The 21,039-nt window shown below is 37.6% G+C and overlaps 1 protein-coding gene across 2 annotated transcripts in view; it reads right to left on the bottom strand.

Annotated features, from left to right (window-relative positions):
• The window catches only part of DGKK (diacylglycerol kinase kappa), a 177,893-nt gene that overhangs the window by 26,974 nt on the left and 129,880 nt on the right, over nucleotides 1–21,039 (bottom strand). For both annotated transcript variants that reach the window (XM_087859607.1, XM_045786755.2), the window contains exons 13-14: nucleotides 19,222–19,313; nucleotides 18,282–18,381 (exon numbers count right to left, since the gene is read on the bottom strand). In XM_087859607.1, the coding sequence (XP_087715733.1) occupies nucleotides 18,282–18,381; nucleotides 19,222–19,313 (192 nt within the window). The remainder of the gene's footprint in view (nucleotides 1–18,281; nucleotides 18,382–19,221; nucleotides 19,314–21,039) is intronic.

Genomic DNA, 21,039 nt, shown 5'->3' with positions numbered 1-21,039 from the left:
TACAGAAGATATTAAGGGGGTTCTATAAAGTAAAAAGGCCCCAAGAGTGATACAGAACAGAAATTTACAATCTATAGAAACAAAGGCTTCACAGGCAACATGACATCATTAAAATCATATCTCTCAATAATCACTCTCAATGTGAATCACCTAAATGCTCCCATAAAACACCACAGGGATGCAGATTGGATAAAAAGACATGACCCATCCATTTGTTGTCTACAAGAGACTCATTTTGAACCTAAAGATACATCCAGACTGAAAGTGAAGGGATGGAAGACCATTTTTCATGCTAATGCACCTCAAAAGAAAGCTGGGGTAGCAATTCTCATATCAGACACATTAGATTTTAAACTAAAGACTGTAGTTAGAAACACAGAAGGACACTATATTATTCTTAAAGGATGTCTCCAACAAGTGGATATGACAATTGTAAATATCTATGCCCCCAACAGGGGAGCAGCAAGGTACACAAGCTGACTCTTAACCAGAATAAAGAGACAGATAGGTAATAATACGTTAATAGTAGGGGACCTCAACAGTCCACTCTCAGCAATAGACAGATCACCTAAGCAGAAAATCAACAAAGAAACAAGAGCTTTGAATGACATACTGAACCAGATGGACCTCATGGATATATACAGAACACTACACCCCAGAACAACAGAATACTCATTCTTTTTGAATGCACATGAAAACTTCTCCAGAATAGACTATATACTGGGTCACAAAACAGGTCTCAACCGATAGCAAAAGACTGAGATTATTCACTACATATTCTCAGACCACAATACTTTGAAACTGGAACTCAATCGCAAGGAAAAATTTGGAAGAAACTCAAACACTTGGCAACTAAGAACCATCCTGCTCAAGAATGATTGGGTAAACCAGGAAATTAACAATCAGTTTAAACAATTTTTGAAGACCAATGAAAATGAAAACACATCGGTCCAAAACCTGTGGGACACTGCAAAGGCGGTCCTAAGGGGAAAATACACAGCCATCCAAGCCTCACTCAAAAGAACAGAAAAATTAAATGCAGTTTTTATATTGTCACCTCATGAAGCTGGAGCTGGAACAGAACAGGCCTAACCCACGCGTGAGAAGGCAGGTGATCAAGATTAGAGTGGAGATAAAAGAATTAGAAACCAGGAGCACAGTAAAGCAGAGCAACAGAACGGGAAGTCGGTTCTTTGAAAGAATAAAAAGAATGATAAGCCACTGGCCAGACTTATTCAAAAGAATAGAGAAAGGACCCAAATTAATAAAATTACAAATGAAAGGGGGGAGATCACGACCAACACCAATGAAATAAAAAGGATCATTAGAAACTTTTATCAACAGCTTTATGCCAATAAATTAAACAACCTGGAAGAAATGGATGCCTTCCTGGAAACCTATAAACTACCAAGACTGAAACAGGAAGAAACTGATTATTTAAAGAGACTGAATATTTATGAAGAGATTGAAGCAGTCATCAGAAACCTCCCCAAAAACAAGAGTCCAGGGCCTGACGGATTCCCCAGGGAATTCTACCAAACATTCAAAGAAGAAATAATACTTAGTCTCCTGAAGCTGTTTCAAAAAATAGAAACAGAAGGAAAACTACCAAACTCATTCTATGAGGCCAGTATTACCTTGATCCCCAAACCAGGTAAAGACCCCATCAAAAAGGAGAATTACAGACCGATATCCCTGATGAATATGGATGCCAAAATTCTCAACAAGATCCTAGCTAATAGGATCCAACAGTACATTAAAAGGATTATCCATCACAACCAAGTGGGATTCAACCCTGGGATGCAAGGGTGGTTGAACATTCGCAACTCGATCAGTGTGATAGATCATATCAACAATAAAAGAGTCAAGAACCATATGAGCCTCTCAATAGATGCAGAAAAAGCATTTGACAAAATACAACTTCCTTTCCTGATTAAAACACTTCAGAGTGCAGGGATAGAGGGTACATTCCTCAAGTTCATAAAAACCATCTGTGAAAAGCCTACAGTGAATATCATTCTTAGCGGGGAAAAGTTGGGGGCCTTTCCCTTAAGATCAGGAACACAACAAGGATGCCCACTCTTGCCATTATTATTCAACACAGTACTAGAAGTCCTTGCAACAGCAATCAGACAACAAAAAGGGATAAAAAGTATCCAAATTGGCAAAGAAGAAGTCAAACTGTCTCTCTTCGCAGATGTCACGATATGCTATATGGAAAACACAAAAGACTCCACCCCCAAACTCCTAGAAGTTATAGAGCAATTCAGTAATGTGGCGGGATACAAAATCAATGTTCAGAAATCAGTTGCATTTCTCTACATTAACAATGAGACTGAAGAAAGAGAAATTAGGGAATCCATTCCATTTACAATAGCACCAAAAATCATTTGTTATCTCAGAATTAACTTAAACAGAGTCGTAAGTGATCTGTATTCTAGAAACTACAAATCACTCTTGAAAGACATTGAAGAAGACACAAAAAGATGGAAAATAGTCCACGCTCATGGATGAGAAGAATAAACATAGTTAAAATGTCTATGCTACCCAGAGCAATCTACACTTTCAATGCCATCCCAATCAAAATACCAATGACATTTTGCAAAGAACTGGAACAAACAACCCTTTAATTTGCGTAGAACCAGAAAAGGCCCCGAATTGCCAAAGAACTGTTGAAAAGGAAAAACAAAGCTGGGGCATCACGTTGCCGGATTTCAAGCTATACTGCAAAGCTGTGATCACAAAGACAACATGGTACTGCCACAAAAACAGACACATAGACCAATAGAACAGAATAGAGAACCCAGAAATGGACCCTTGGCTCTTTGGGCAACTAATCTTTGACAAAGCAGGAAAAAAAAAAAAACAAGTGGAAAAAAGACAGTCTCTTCAATAAATGGTGCTGGGAAAATTGGACTGCTATATGCAGAAGAATGAAACTTGACTACTTTCTCACACCATACACAATGATAAGCTCCAAATGGATGAAAGACCTCGATGTGAGATAGGCATCCATCAAAATCCTAGAGGAGAACATCGTCTGCAACCTCTTTGACATTGGCCACAGCAACTTTTTTCATGACACATCTCCAAAGGCAAGAGAAACAAAAGAAAAAATGAACTTGTGGGACTTCATCAAGATCAAAACTTCTGCACAGCCAAAGAAACAGTCAAAAAAATGAAGGGGCAGCCCACGGAATGGGAGAAGATATTTGCAAATGACACTACAGATAAAAGACTGGTATCCAAGATCTTCAAGGAACTTCTCAAACTCAATACACAAAAAACAAATAAACAAATCATAAAATGGGCAGAAGATATGAACAGATACTTTTCCAATGAAGACATACAAATGGCTAACAGACACATGAAAAAATGTTGAAAACCATTAGCCATCAGGGAAATTCAAGTCAAAACCACCTTGAGATACCATCTTAACATCTTTAAATGGTTAGAACGGCAAAAATTGACAAGGCAGGAAACAACAAATGTTGGAGAGGATGCAGAGAAAGGGGAAACCTCTTACACTGTTGGTGGGAATGCAAGTTGTTACAGCCACTTTGGAAAACAGTGTGGAGGTCCTTTAAAAAGTTAAAAATTGAGCTACCCCATGATCCAGCAATTGTGCTAGTGGGTATTTACCCCAAAGATACAGAGGTAGTGAAGAGAAGGGCCGTATGCACCCCAATGTTCATAGCAGCATTGTCCACAATAGCTAAATTGTGGAAGAAGCCAAGATGCCCTTCAACAGATGACTGGGTTAAGAAGATGTGGTCCATATAGACAATGGAATATTACTCAGCCATCAGAAAGGACGATTGCACATTTGCAGCAACATGGACGGGACTAGAGGAGATAATGCTAAGTGAAATAAGTCAAGCAGAGAAAGACAATTATCATATGGTTTCACTCATTTATTGAACATAGGAAAGAGGAAGATCGGTAGGAGAAGAAAGGAAGAATGAAGGAGGGGGTAAGCAGAAGGGGGAATGAACCATGAGAGACTATGGATTCTGGGAAACCATCTGAGGGCTTCAGAGGGGAGGGGGTGGGGGATTGGGATAGGCCGGTGATGGGTATTAAGGAGGGCACGTATTGCATGATGCACTGGGTGTTATACACAAACAGTGAATCATAGAACACTACATCAAAAACTAGGGATGTACTGTATGGTGACTAACATAACATAATAAATTATTATAAAAAAAGGAAATTTACAGTAATGGTCATAAGGATAATCACTGGACTTGAGAAATGAGTGGAGGACCTCAGTGAGACCCTCAACAAAGAGATAGAAAATATAAAAGAGATCCAATTGGAGATGAAAAATTCATAACTGAAATTAAAAATACACTAGAGGGAGGGGCACCTGGGTGGCTCAGCGGTTAAGCGTCTTCCTTCAACTCAGGTCATGATCCCAGTGTCCTGGCATCGAGCCCTGCATCGGGCTCCCTGCTCAGCGGGAAGGCTGCTTCTCCCTCTCACATTCCCCTTGCTTGTGTTCCCTCTCTTGCTGTCTCCCTCTGTCAAATAAATAAATAAAATCTTAAAAAAATAAAAAAAATAAAAATACACTAGAGGGAATAAATAAACTAGAGGAAGCAGAACAGATCAGTGACCTGGAGGACAGAGTAATGGAAAACAGTCAAGCTGAACAGGGGAAAGAAAAAAGAGTAATAAAAAATGAGAATAGATTACGGGAACTCAGTGACACCATCAAGCATAACACTGTTCACATTATATGGATCCCAGAAGGAGAAGAGACAGAAAAGAGGGCAGAAAATTTATTTAAAGAAATCATAGCTGAAAACATTCCTTAAACTGGGGAAGGAAACAGAAATCCTGATCTAGGAGGCACAGAGAGCCCCCAACAAAATTAACCCAAGGAAGTCCACACCAAGACACATAGTTATTAAAATGCAAAAAGTAGTGACAAAGAGAATTTTAAAAGCAGCAGGAGAAAACAGTTACATAGAAGAAAAAAAATCCATTTTTCAGCAGAAACTTTGCAAGCCAGAAGGGACAGCCATAAGACATTCAAAGTGGTGAAAAAAAACCCCTGCAGTCAAGAATACACTATCTAGCAAGGCTGTTGTTCAGGATAGAAGGAAAGATAGTTTTCCAAAGAGAAGTTAAAAGAATTCATCACCACTCAACCAGCCTTACAAGAAATGTTCCAGAAGACTCTTTGAGTGGAAAAGAAAAACCATAAGTAGGAGTAAGAGAAGTAGAAAGCACAGAAGCAGTAAAATTAAGTATATCTATAAAAATCAGTTAAGGGATTTACAAAAAGAAACAATGTAAGGTATGACACCATATACCTAAAATGTGGAGTGGGAGAGGGTAAAAATTTAGTGCTCTCGGAATGGGTTCAAACTTCAGTGACCATCAGCTTAATATAGACTGCTACATGCAGAAGAGTTATATACAAAGGTAATGGTAACCACAAATCAAAAACTGAGAGTGGATATGCAAAAATAAAGAAAAAGGATCCAAGTATATCACTAAAGAAAGTCAGCAAACGATGAGAGAAGAGAGCAAGAGAAGAAAGGAACAGAAAAGTACAAAAACAACCATAAAATAAGTAACAAAATGGTATTACATCCATACCTTTCAATAATTACTTTGAATGTAAATGGACTCAAAGGACATAGGGTGAAAGTGGGTAAAAAAGCACGACCCATCTATATGCTGCATACAAGAGACTCATTTCAGACCTATAGACACATGCAGATTGAAAGTTAAGGAATGAAAAACCATTTATCATGCCAATAGAAGTGAAAAGAAAGCTAGGGTAGCAATTCTTATATTGGACAAAATAGACTTCAAAACAAAGACTCTGACAAGAGCCAAAGAAAGACACTATATAATCATAAAAGGAACAATCCAACAGGAAGGTGTAATAATTGTAAATATTTATGCACCCAACACGGGAGCACCCAAATACATAAAGGAGCTATTAAAAAACATAAAGGAAGATTTATTTACAAGATGGCAGAGGAGTAGGAGAAAATTTCGTCTGGTCCCAGGAATTCAGCTAGATAGCTGTCAAATCATTCTGAACCCCTGTGGACTCAACTGGAGATCAAAGAAAATAGCTGCAACTCAGCAAATAGAAAAGTGACCACTTCCTGCAAGGTAGGAGGTGTGGAGAAGTGAATCCGAGGTGATATATGGGAAGATAAACCACGGGGAGAGGGAGCCCCCGTAAGCAGGCTACTGGCAAGTGATATAACAGTGGAGCATAAATTGGAACTTTTAGAAGTCTGCCCCAGTGAGGGACGTTGCTCAGGTGGCTAGGTGGGGGGGGGGGGGCGGAACCCTAGCTGGGACAGTGTGGTCTCAGGATCCTTGGGGTCACAGGGAGACCAGGGGTGCTTGAGTGCAACAGAGCTCCCAGGCATCGGAGCGGGAAGCTGGCTGCAAAGAGTGAGCTCAGGAATGGGCTCTCAGCTTGGGGTTGCCATAAACCAGGAACTGCAGCACAGTCGGGCAACAGCTCTCTGAGCAGGGGCGCAACAAGCGCAGAGCTGGTGAGACTCCCCTTCCTCCCCCGGGAGTAATGGTGCCGGAGTGCGCTGCAGGAGTCTGCATGGTTTAGAGACTCGAATTGGGGTTGTGTGCCTGAGATAGAAATGCTCAGTCACAGGCTGGGTGAGAGAGACAGGGGTGATTGACTGCTATTCTCTGAGGGCTCACTGAGTAGTGGGAGTGGGGCCCCAAGCTTTTCAGCTTTTCAGTCGTGGGCTGGAGATTGGGAAGTCACCATTTTTATTCTCATTCTCTAAAGCTGTACAGAAAGCCTTCAGGGAGGAAAAGCCGCATAGAGCAAACTTGACCAGATTACTTAGCCTGGCCCCTGGCCAGGGCGGTACAATTCACCTGGGGCAAAGACAGTTGAGAATCAACACAACAGGCCCCTCCCTCAGAAGATCAGCAAGAACATCCACCCAAGACCAAGTTTACCAAACTGCAAAACTCCAGGGCTAGGGGAATACAGCACATAGAATTCATGGCTTTTTCCCCATAATTCTTTAGTCTTTCAACTTTAATTCTTTAAAAAATTTTTTTTCTTTCTTTTTTCAACCAATTTATTTTATCAACTTTTAAATTCTTTTTTAATTTTCATTTTTACAGTTACATTCTATCCCTTCATTGATTTAATCTTATTTTTGTATATATATCTATATCTATATCTATATCTATATCTATATATATATCTATATCTATATCTATATCTATCTATCTATCTATCTATCTATCTATATATATATATATATATATATATATATATATCTTTACAATTTTGGGATGCAGTTTCTTCTAACAGACTAAAATACACCCAAAATCTAGTCTATGGCTCTGTTCTATTCACCTGTCTGATCATATTCTCTTTATTGTTCTTTTCTTCTTCTTTTTTTGTTTTTTTTATTTGTTTTTTTTTGTTTTGTTTAAGTCTTTTTAAATTTTCATCTTTACAATTACTTTCTATCTTTCAATGTATTTATTTTTATTTTTGTATATATAAGTTTTTCTTTCTTTACAATTTTGGGATGTAGTTTCTTCTAACAAACTGACCAGTATACACTCAGGAAATAGTGTATTGCTCTGTTCTGCTCACCTGTCTGTTTATATTCCTTCCTTTTTTTGTTGCTTTTTTTCCCTTTTTTGTTTTTACTTGCCTTTTAATTTCCATTTTTACAGTTACATTCTATCCTTTCATTGTATTTAATTTTATATTTGTACATATATGTTTTTCTTTCTTTACAATTTTGGGATCTAGTTTTCTAAAACAGACCAAAAAAACACACAGAATCCAGTGTATTGCTCTATTCTGCCACCTGTCTTATTATATTATCTTTTATTTTTCCCTGGTTTCGGGTCTCTTATGATTTGCTTACTGTGTATTTCTCTGTTGTTGTTGTTGCCATTTTAGTATTTTGTTCTCATATTTGTCTATTTTTTTCTGGACAGAATGACAAGACAGAAAAACTCACCTCAAAAAAGAGAACAAGAGGCAGTACTGAGTGCCAGGGGCCTAATCAGTATGGACATAAGTAAGATGTCAGAACTAGAGTTCAGAATAACGGTTATACAGAAACTAGCTGGCTTGAAGAAAGTATAGAAGACACTAGAGAATCCCTTTCTAGAGAAATAAACGAACTAAAATCTAACCAAGTTGAAATCATAAAGGGTATTAACAAGATGCAATAAAAAATGGAGGTTCTAACTGCGAGGATAAATGAGGCAGAAGAGGGAATTAGTGATAGAGAAGACCAAATGATGGAGAATGAAGAAGTTGAAAAAAGAGAGATAAACAACTACTGGATCATGAGGGGAGAATTTGAGAGATAAGTGATATCATAAAGTGAAACAATATTAGAATAATTGGGATCCCAGAAGAAGAGGAAAGAGAGAGGGGCAGAAGGTATATTGGGGCATATTATAGCAGAGAACTTCCCTAATCTGGGGAAGGAAACAAGCATCAAAATCCAGGAGGCACAGAGAGCCCCCCTCAAAATTCATAAAAAATATGTCAACACCCCAACATATAATAGGAAACTTGTAAATCTCAGAGACAAAGAGAAAATCCTGAAAGCTGCTTGGGACAAGAGGTCTGTAACCTACAAGGGTAGAAACTAGATTGGCAGCAGACCTATCCACAGAGACCTGGCAGGCCAGAAAGGACTGGCATGGTATATTCAGGGTACTCAATGAGAAAAATATGGAACCAAGAATACTTTATCCATCTAGGATGTCATTCAAAATAGAAGGAGTGATAAAAAGCTTTCAGGACAAAAAGAAACTAAAAGAATTTGTGATCACCAAACCAGCCCTATAAGAAATGTTGAAAGGGATCCTATCCTTTAAGCAAAGAGAGCCCCAAAGTAACATAGACTGAAAGGAACAGAGACAATATACAGTAACAGACACTTTACAGGCAATACAATGGCACTAAATTCACATCTTTCAATAGTTACTCTGGATGTAAATAGGCTAAACGCCCCATTCAAAAGACACAGGGTATCAGATTAGATAAAAAAGCAAGGCCCATTGATATGCTGTCTCCAAGAGACTCATTTTAGACCCAAAGACACCTTCAGATTTAAAGGGAGGGGATGGAAAACCAAACAATTTATCATGCTAATGGACATCAAAAGATAGCTGGGGTGGCAATCTTTATATCAGACAAATTATATTTTAAACCAAAGATTGGAATAAGAGATGAGGAAGGACACTATATAGTAATGAAAGAGTTTATCTAACAGGAAGATCTAACAATTGTAAATATTTATGCCCCTAACATGGGAATAGCCAATTACATAAGCCAATTAATAGCAAAATCAAAGAAACACATTGTAATAATACAATAATACCAGGGGACTTTAACCACCACCCCTCATTGCAATGGATAGATCATTTAAGCAGAAGATCAACAAGGAAGCAAGGGCTTTGAGTGACAAACTGGACCAGATGGACTTCACAGATATATTCAGAACATTCCATCCTAAAGCAACAGAATACACATTCTTCCCAAATACATATGGAAAATTCTGCAGAATAGATAACATACTGGGTCACAAGATAGGTCTCAACTTGTACCAAAAGATTGGGATAATTCCCTGCATATTTTCAGACCATTTTGAAACTGGAACTCAATCCCAAGAGGAAATTTCGAAAGAGCTAAAGAGCATCCTACTAAAGAATGAATGGGTCAAGCAGGAAATTAAAGAATTTTAAAAATTCATGGAAACAAATGAAAATGAAAACACAATTGTTCAATTCTTTGAGATGCAGCTAAGGCAGTCCTAAGAGAGAAGTATATAGCAATACAAGCCTTTCTCAAGAAACAAGAAAGGTCTCAAATATACAACCTAACCTTACACCTAAAGGAGGTGGAGAAAGAACAGCAAACAAAGCCTAAAACCAGCAGGAGAAGAGAAATAATAAAGATTAAAGCAGAAATCAATAAAATATAAACCAAAAGAACAGTAGAACAGATCAACAAAACTAGGAGCTGGTCCTTTGAAAGAATTAAAAGATTGATAAACTTCTGGCCAGACTTATCAAAAAGAAAAGAGAAAGGACCCACATAAATAAACTCATAAATGAAAGAGGAGAGATCACAACCAACACCGAAGAAATACAAACTATTATATGAACATATTATGAGCAACTATATGCCAACAAATTAGGCAATCTGGATGTGTTCCTAGAGACACATAAAATACCAAAACTGAAACAGGAAGAAATAGAAAAGCTGAACAGAACCATAACCAGCAAAGAAATTGAAGCAGTAATAAAAAATGTCCCAACATATAAGAGCCCAGGGCCAGATGGCTTCCCAGGGGAATTCTACCAAACATTTAAAGAAGAATTAACACCTGTTCTTCTGAAGCTGTTTCAAAAAATGGAAATGTAAGGAACACTTCCAAACTCTTTTTATGAGGTTAGCATTACCTTGATCCTCAAACCAGGTAAAGACCCAACCAAAAAGGAGAATTACAGACCAATATCCCTGATGATGGATGCCAAAATACTCATCCAAATACTAGCCAATAGAATACAACAATACATTAAAAGGATTATTCACCACAACCAAATGGGATTTATTCCTGGGCTGCAAGGTGGTTCGACATCCAAAAATCAAACAATGTGATACATTACATAAATAAAAGAAAGGAAAAAAGCCATATGATCCATTCAATAGATGGAGAAAAAGCATTTGACAAAGTGTAGCATCCTTTCTTGATTAAAGCTCTTCATACTGTAGGGATAGAGGAAACATACCTCAATATCATAAAAGCCATCTATGAAAAGCCCACAGTGAATATCACTATCAATGTGGAAAAACTGAGAGCTTTTCCTCTAAGGTCAGGAACACGGCAGGGTATCTACTATCACCACTGTTGTTCAACACAGTACTAGAAGTCCTAGCCTCAGCAATCAGACAACAAAAAGAAATAAAAGGCATCTGAATTGGCAAAGAAGTCAAACTCTCACTCTTTGCAGATGACATGATACTCTATGTGAAAACCCAAGACTCCACCCAAAATTGCTAGAACTCATACAGGAATTCAGCAAGATGGCAGGATATAAAATCAATGCACAGAAATCAGTTGCATTTCTATACACTAACAATGTCACTGAAGAAAGAAAAATTAAGGAATCAATCCCATTTACTGTTGCACCAAAAACAATAAGATACCTAGAAATAAACCTAACCAAAGAGGTAAAGGGTCTGTACTCTAAAAACTACAGAAGACTTATGAAAAAAATTGTGAATACACAAGGAAATGGAAAAACATTTTGTGCTCGTGGATTGGTAGAATAAATATTGTTAAAATGTCTATGCTACCCAGAGCAATCTATATGTTCAATTCAATCCCTATCAAAATACCATTGACATTTTTCACAGAGCTGGAACAAACAATCCCAAAGTTTGTATGGAACCAGAAAAGACCTTGAATAGGTAGCGGAATGTTGAAAAAGAAAACCAAAGCTAGTGGCATCACAATGCCTGACTTCAGGCTCTATTACAAAGTTGTGATCATCAAGACAGAATGGTACTGGCATAAAAACAGACACATAGATCAATGGAACAGAATAGACAACCCAGAAATGGACCTTCAACTTTATGGTCAACTAATCTTTGATGAAGCAGGAAAGAATATCCAGTGGAAAAAAGACAGTGGGTCTTGGGAAAATTGGACAGCCACATGCAGAAGAATGAAACTGGACTATATTCTTACACCATACATAAAAATAGACTCAAAATGGGTGAAAGACCTAAATGTGAGACAGGAATCCACCAAAATCCTAGAAGAGAACGCTGACAGCAACCTCTTTGGCCTCAGCCACAGCAGTCTTGCTGGACACGTCTCCAAAGGTAAGGGAAACAAAGGTAAAAATGAACTATTGGTATTTCATCAAGACAAAAACTTTTTGCACAGCAAAGGAAACAGTCGACAAAACCAAAAGACACAAAAGACACCCTACAGAATGGAGAAGATATTTGCAAATGACATAACAGATAAAGGGCTAGTGTCCAAAATCTATAACGAACTTATCAAACTCATCACCCAAAGAACAAACAATCCGATCAAGACATGGGCAGAAGACACGAACAGACATTTCTCCAAAGGAAACATCCAAATGGCCAACAGACACGTGAAAAAATGCTCAACATCACTTGACATCAGGGAAATACGAATCAAAACCACAATGAGATACCACCTCACACCAGTCAGAATGGCTACAATTAACAAGTCAGGAAATTACAGATATTGGTGAGGATGTGGAGAAAGGGGAACCCTCTTACACTGTTGGTGGGAATGCCAACTGGTGCAGCCACTCTGGAAAATAGTATGGAGTTTCCCCAAAAAGTTGAAAATGGAACTATCCTATGACCCAGCAATTGCACTACTAGGTATTTACCCCAAAGATACAAATGTAGTGATCCAAAGGGGCACCTGCACCCCAATGTTTATAACAGGAAAGTCCACAATAGCCAAACTATGGAAAGAGCCCAGATGTCCATCTATAGATGAATGGATAAAGAAGATGTGGCATATATATATTCTATGGAATATCACACAGCCATCAAAAAATGAAATCTTGCCATTTGCAATGACATAGATGGAACTAGAGGGTATTATGCTAAGCAAAATAAGTCCATCAAGAAAAAAACGATTATATGATCTCACTGATACGTAGAATTTAAGCAACAAAACAGAGGATTATAGGGGAAGAGAGGAAAAAATAAATGAAGAGGAAACCAGAGAGGGAGAAAAACCATAAGAGACTCTTAATCATAGGAAACAAACAGGGTTGCTAGAGGGGATGGGAGTGGAGGGATGGGGTAACTGAGTATGGACATTAAGGAAGGTATGTGATGTAATGAGCACTGGGTATATATAAGACTGATGAATCACAGACCTGTACCTCTGAAACCAATAATGCATTATATTTAAGTTAATTGAATTGAAAGAAGTATAATGCAAAAAAAGAAAAAAGAAAACTATGTAAATCAGCAAGGTATACATTTGGTTGCAAATAACAGAAACCATCCATTCGTGGCTTAAATAGAGGTATATCTGTATCGTACAGCCAAATGCTTTACCTCTTTGAAAAAATAAATTGTGAATAAATGAAAAAAAAACATAAAGGAAGTAATTTATAGTGATACAGTAATAGCAGGTATTTTAACACCTCACTTACATCAATGGATAAGTCATCCAAGAGAAGATTAACAAAGAAACTGTGGCTTAAATGACAGTTTGGACCAGATGGCTCTAACAGATATATTTAGAATATTCTGTCCCAAAATAGTGGAATACACATTATTTTCAAGTGCATATGGAATATGCTCCAGATAGATCACATGTTAGGCCATGAAATAAGTCTTCATAAAATAAAAATGATTGAAGTCATATCATGCATCTTTTCTGACACAATGTTATGAAACTAGAAATCAACCACTGGACAAAATCAGGAAAGAAAACAAATACAAGGAGGCTAAATAGCATGCCACTAAACAATGAATAGGTGAGGGGACATAAAAAAAATACATGGTGGGGCACCTGGATGGCTCAGTGAGTTAAGCATCTGCCTTCAGATCAGGTCATGATCTCAGAGTCTTGGGATGGAGCCCCACATCGGGCTCCCTGCTCAATGGGGGGCCTGCTTCTCCCTCTCCCTCTCCCTCTGTGCACATGCTCTCTCTCTCGCTATCTCTCTCTCTATCTCTATCTCTCTCAAATGAACCAATAAAATCTTTAAAAAATACTTGGAGACAAATTAAAATGAACACACAAAATCCTTAATCTTTGGTATGCAGCAAAAGCTGTTCTAAGAGGGAAGTTTATAGCAATATGGGCCTACCTCAGGAAGCAAGAGAAGTCTCAAATCCCAAAAATCTCAAAAACCTAACCTTACATCTAAAGGAGATAGAAGAAAGAAAACAACCAAATCCAAAAACAGTACAAGGAAGAAAATAATAAAAATTGGAGCAGAATAAATGAAATAGAAACTAAACAATCAATAGAACAGATCAATGAAACCAGGAGCTGGTTCTTTGAAAAGATAAACAAAATTGATAAACCTTTAACCAGACTCATCAAAAAAAAAAAAAAAGAGAGAGAGAGAGAGGAACAAAATAAACAAAATCAGAAATGAAAGAGGAGAAATAACAAGTGATAACACAGAAATAGGATTATGGGAGAATATTATGAAAAATTATATGCCAACAAATTGGACAACCTAGAAGAAATGGATAATTCCTAGAAACAAATCACCTTCCTTAACTGAACTAGGAAGAAATAGAAAATTCGAACAAACTGATTACCAGTAATGAAATTGAATCAGTAATTAAGAATTTCCCAACAAACAAAAGTCCAGGTCCAGCTGGCTTCATAGGTGAATTCCACGAAACATTTACAGGAGTTAAAACCCTTTCTTCTTAACTATTCCAAAAAACATAAGAGGAAGGAAAGCTTCCAAATTCATTCTATAAGGCCAGCATTAATCTGATAACAAACCAGATAAAAACAATATAAAAAAGAGAACTACAGGCCAATATGTCTTATGAACATAGATGCAAAAATCTTCAACAAAATATTAGCAAACTGAATCCAACAATACATTAAAAAAATCATTTACCACAATCAAGTAGGATTTATTCCTTGGATGCAAGGGCAATTCAATATTTGCAAATTAATCAATGTGATACATCATATCAACAATAGAAAGGATAAAAACCATGGGATCATTTCAACAGATATAGAAAAAGCATCTAACAAAGTACACATTCATTTACGATAAAAACCCTTAACAAAGCGGATTTAGACGGAACATACCTCAACATAATAAAGGCCATATATGAAAAGCCCACAGTCAATATCACAGTAAATGGTGAAAAACAGAGCTTTTTGCCTAAGATCAAGAGTAAGACAAGGATGCCCACTCTCACCACTTCTATTCAGCATAGTACTGGAAGTCCTAGCCACGGCAATCAGACAACAGAAAGCAGTAAAAGGAATCCAAATCACTAAGGAAGAAGTAAAACTTTCACTATCTGCAGATGAAATGATACTGTATGTAGAAAACCTTAAAAACTCCACCAAAAAACGACTAGGGCTGATAAATGAATTCAGTAAAGTCACAGGATACAAAATCTTCTAAAGAAATCTGTACACTAATAAGGAAGTAGCAGAAAGAGAAATTAAGAAAACAATCTTATTTACAATTACACCAAAATTAATAAAATAAACTTAACGGAGGCAGTGCAAGATCTGTACTCTGAATACTACAAAACACTGATGAATGAAATTAAAGATGATACAAATGGAAAGATATTCCATGTCCATGGATTTGGAAAATAAATATTGTTAAAATGTCCACACTACACAAAGCAATATACAGTTTTATTGCAATACCTATCAAATTACCAGCAGCATTTTTCACAGAACCAGAACATATAATCGTAAATTTGTATGGAATGACAAAAGACTCTGAATAGCCAAAGCAATCATGAGAAAGTAGAACAAAACTGGAGGTATTACAATCCCAGACTTCAAGATGTACTACAAAGCTGTAGTAATCAAAACAGTATGGTACTGGAACAAAACTCGACACATAGATCAATAGAACAGAATAGAGAGCCCGGAAATAAACCCACAAACATATCTCAACATAATAAAGGTCATTTATTTAAAAAAACCACAGCTAACATCATTCTTAGGGGGGAAAACTGAGAGCCTTTCCTCTATAGTCAGAAACAAGACAAGGGTGTCCCCTCTTACCACTTTTATTCAACATAGGTACTGGAAGTCCTAGCCACAGCAGTCAGACAACACAAAGAAATAAAAGGCATCCAAATGGTCAAGGAAGAAGTCAAACCTTCACTATTTGAAGTTGACATGATACTATATATAGAAAACCAGAAAGACACCACCAAAAAACTGCTAGTACTGGTAAACCAATTCAGTAAAGTCGTAGGATACAAAATCAATGTTCAGAAATATGTTGCATTTCTATACACCAATAATGAAGTGACAGAAAGAGAAATTAAGGAATTAATCCCATTTACAATTGCACCCAAAATAATAAGATACTTAGGAATAAACCTAACCACAGAAGTGAAAAACCTGTACTCTGAAAACTGTAAAACACTGATGAAAGAAACTGAAGGTGACACAAAGAAATGGAAAGACATTCCATGCTCATGGATTGGAAGAACAAATATTGTTAAAATGTCTATACTACCCAAAGCAATCTATACACCTAATGTAACCCTTATCAAATTACCATCAGTATTTTTCACAGAACTGGAACAAAAAATCCTAAAATGTGTATGGAACCACAAAAGACCCAGAATAGCCAAAGCAATCTCAAGAAAGAAAAGCAGGGGTGCCTGGGTGGCACAGCAGTTAAGTGTCTGCCTTCGGCTCAGGGTGTGATCCCGGCGTTATGGGATCGAGCCCCACATCAGGCTCCTCCGCTATGAGCCTGCTTCTTCCTCTCCCACTCGCCCTGCTTGTGTTCCCTCTCTTGCTGGCTGTCTCTATCTCTGTCGAATAAATAAATAAAATCTTAAAAAAAAAAGATAGAAAAGCAAAGCCGGAGGCACCATAATTCCAGACTTTAAGTCATATGACAAAGCTGTAGTAACTAATGAATTGGTAAACACTACATCAAAAATTAATGATGTACTATATGCTGACTAATTGAACACAATAATTTTAAAAAATAATAAAAACAAAAATGTGATTCACTAGGAAAAAAAAATAAAACAGAAAAAAAACCAAAGCTGTAGTAATCAAAACAGTATGATACTGGTACAAAAATAGACACAGATCAGTGGAACAGAATAGAAAACCCAGAAGTAAACCCATAATTATATGGTCAGTTAATCTTCAAGAAAGCAGGAAAGAATATTCAATGGGAAAAAGACTGTCTCTTCAACAAAGTGTGTTAGGAAAACTGGACAGTAACATGCAAAAGAAAGAACCTGGACCACTTTCTTAGGCCATACACAAAAACAAATTCAAAATGGATGAAAGACCTAAATGTGAGAAATGAATCCTAAAAATTCCTAGAAGAGAGCACAGGTAGTAACTTGTCTAGACATCAGCCGTAGCAACTTTTTTCTAGTTAGATCCCCTTAGATAAGGGAAAGAAAAGCAAAAATAAAATACCGGGACTACATCGAAACAAAAAGCTCTGCACAATGAAGGAAGTAATCAACAAAAGTAAAAGGCTACCTATGGAATGGGAGAAGATATTTGCAATGGCATGTCTGATAAAGGGTTAGTATCCAAAATATATAAAGAACTGATACAACTCAACACCTAAAAACCCAATTTAAAAATGGGCAGAAAACATGAATAGGCATTTCTCCAAAAAAGACATCCAGATGGCCAACAGACACTTGAAAAGATGCTCAATATCACTCATCATCAGGGAAATGCAAATCAAAACCACAATGAGCTATCACCTTACACCTGTCAGAATGGCTAAAATCAACAACACAAGAAACAACAGATGTTGGCGAGGATGTGGGGAAAGGGGAACACTCTTGCACTGTTGGTGGGAACGCAAACTGGTGGGCCACTCTGGAAAACAGTATGGAGGGTCCTCAAAAAAGTAAAAATAGAGTTACCATAGGATCCAGTAATTCCGCTACTGCTATTTACCCAAAGAAAATGAAAATACTGATTTGAAAAGATACATGCACCCTTATGTTTATCACAGCATTATTTACAATAGCCAAGTGTCTATCCATGTATAAGTGGATAAAGAAGATGTGTTATAAACATACAATGGAATATTACTCAACCATAAAAAATAATGAAATCTTGCCATTTACAGCAACATGGATGGATCTAGAGGGTATAATACTAAGTGAAATAAGTCAGTCAGAGAAAGACAAATACCACGTGATTTCACTCTTATGTGGAATTTAAGAAACAAAACGAATGAGCAAAGAAAAAATAGGCAAACCAAAAAACAGACTCTTAAGTATAGAGAACAAACTGATGGTTACCAGAGGGGAGGTGGTTGGAGGATGAGTGAAATAGGTGAAGGGGATTAAGACTACACTTATCATGATGAGCACTGAATAATGTATAGAATTGTTGAATCACTACATTGTACACCTGAAACTAATATAATAGTGTACATTAATTATACTGGAATTAAAATAATAAATTAAAAAATAAAAAATAAAAAGGAGACCCTGGCTCCACAAAACACAAAAGATAAAAAGAATGGAAACTTACTTTCAAAATCACAGATTCTATAGCTGTGTTGTTCTGCTTTATCCGACTCCAGGCCTTTACAATATCCACCACAAAATCTTCGACTGCTGAGCACAGGAATCTGCAAAGATAAGATAGATGGGACAATGTGATATGGACCATGAGATTCAGAACCCTTCTCTCTTATGAAGTCCACCTTGTACCTTCTCTTTCTTTCTGTCTTTCTTTCCTGATCTGTCTTCTCTCCTTCTCCTTCTTCTCTCCTCTCCCTTTATTTTTCCATTTCTTCATGTACATATTGTCAAATACATGAGTACCTAAGAGAGTTTAACTAGCATTTCTTAGCCCTAAATTCAGAATTTCCAGAAAAGAAAATTCAGTTGATCCAACTTGAGTCAGGTTTTCACCCTGGGTCAAATCAGCTATGGTTTAAGGGCCCATATAATTTAACACAAACATAATGACTTTGAGAGGACTGTCCTTGGTGGGGGGAGTGTTTATCAAAGGAGAATATGGAAGACTCATCAGGAACCATCCAACTGTCCCAGGAGGAATGAATGACCCACATATTTGGATGGGCAGAATGTGTTGTTTAGGTTATGAGAAGGGAGCTGTCATCAGTTCTATAGAGACCTTTCCCAACATCAGATGGAAAGCAAGGTGTCCCTACTGTAGAGAGTTATGTTATGCTCTTGAATAGTGTGGAATGTTGTTTCCCTTCTGTAATCCTTCTTCCAAATCTCTGGCTTGTAATTTTGTCTTGTTGGAATTGCAGGAGCCCTCACCTCAATCTCATCTATTCTTTCCTAAACTTTCCATTCAGGAGGTCTGAGTCAGGAGAAATTTGATACTTTCCTTGGCTTCAATACCCTAAGCTATCAAAATGAGCTCCTTCTCTGACTGAGGAACAGCGCATGAAGGGAAAACAACATCCCAGTTTGAGAGCCAAAGGAAGACTGACCTGGTTGCAATGATCATCTCTGTGGGGTACTTCGCCTTCAGGATTTTGTTCAGCTCAGTGGTTGCAGATTCTAGATGTTGGATGGCAGCAGCCTGGGGGGAAAAGGAGTGTTCAGCCCTGGAATCTTAGGACTGGGACACAGTCTGCTGCCCATCCTTATCCCCTCGTTATTTCCTACTTACTCTACCAACAACTCAACTGCCTCTCTGAAAATAATCACAATCAAAGAATTCTTGTTGAAGAGCCCCATAGATACTCTTAGATCTGTGGTCATTTTTAAAAAAAGAGATGTGTATTGTTTGCTCTCATTTAAATAATCCTCAAAAACTCATGGAGGTAACTTTTTGTTCCATATTTCAAATGAAAAATCTCATATTGCATAGCTAGTAAATAATAGATCTGGGATTTGAACCCATATCTTTTCAATACCAGAGTGTTACCTCTTACTATAATAATATTAGTAATAATAATAGCATTCACTTATATAGTACTTACTATGTACCAGGCTCTGTTCTACACTATATATAAATATTTTCTTATGTAATCCTTATAATAACCCCATTTCACAGAACAGCAAACTGAGGCACAGAAAAGGGGTAGCTGATAAGTGGCAGAGCCAGGATTTGATTCCAGGTAGTCTGGCTCTTGAGTCTGTATTCTTTTTTTTCCCCCTAGGCTTCTTGCCCAATGTGGGGCTTGAACTCATGACCCTGAGATTGAGAGTCACATGTTCTACCAACTGAGCCAGCCAGGTGCCCCAAGTCTGTATTTTTTTTTAAATATTTAATTTATTTATTTGACAGAGACAGTCAGCGAGAGAGGGAACACAGAGGAAGAAGCAGGCTCCCAGCGGAGGAGTCTGATGTGGGACTCGATCCCAGGACTCTGGGATCACGCCCTGAGCCAAAGGCAGACGCTTAACGACTGCACCACCCAGGCGCCCCCCGAGTCTGTATTTTTAACTACAGCTTCTACTCCTCCCTCTCCCATCACCTCCTACATTCAAACATCCACCAAGTCCTGATGATTCTATCCCTCCCATATGTCTTAAATATGCCCACTTCTCCTTATCCCTGTTACCACTTCACCAGTCCAAATCACCATCATCTTTTGCCTAGACAATTGCAGCATCTCCTCTCTTTTCTCCTTGCCTCTAATCTTTATTCTTTCAATTATTTTTCCACGTATCATAGAACTCTTCTGCTTAAAACCCTTCTATTAGATAGCAGAATCTATCTATTAGATAGCAGAATGGATAGATGGAGAGATACGTGATAAAGCAAGTATAGTGAAATGTTAATGGTAGACTCTACCATTATATACGTGTGTGTGTGTTTGCATACTTATTGGCATTATATATCTCAAGCTTTAATATAATGCCTAATAATATGTACTGTGATATACATATAGTAGATGGCCAATAAAATGTCATTTATATTGAAATAAGCCTTATGTCTTTGAGAGTTACATCCTGTAGGCTAGACTCCTAACTAACTCCACTATTGAGTTCAAGAAGCTAGTATGTTTCAGTGTTCCAGTTTCAAGATGGCAGAGGAGCAGGAGACCTAAAGTTCGTCTGGTCCCAGGAATTCAGCTAGAGAGCAACCAAACCGTTCTGAATACCTATGAACGCAACTGGAGAATGAAGAAAAGAGTAGCAGAAACTCTAGGAACAGAAAAGCGACCACTTTCTGCAAGGAGGAGAAAAGATGGCGGAGGAGTAGGGGACCCCTTTTTCATCTGGTCCCCTGAGTCGAGCTGGATATGTACCAAACCATCCTGAAAACCCACAGAATCAGCCTGAGATGCAGGAAGATA

This window comes from Ursus americanus, chromosome X, assembly GCF_024610735.1.
Source record: "Ursus americanus isolate L20-20 chromosome X, mUrsAme1.1.p, whole genome shotgun sequence".
In the NCBI taxonomy this organism is placed as follows: domain Eukaryota; kingdom Metazoa; phylum Chordata; class Mammalia; order Carnivora; family Ursidae; genus Ursus; species Ursus americanus.
The sequence above is the reverse complement of the archived record's forward strand: the minus strand, read 5'-3'. Positions and strand labels throughout refer to the sequence as shown.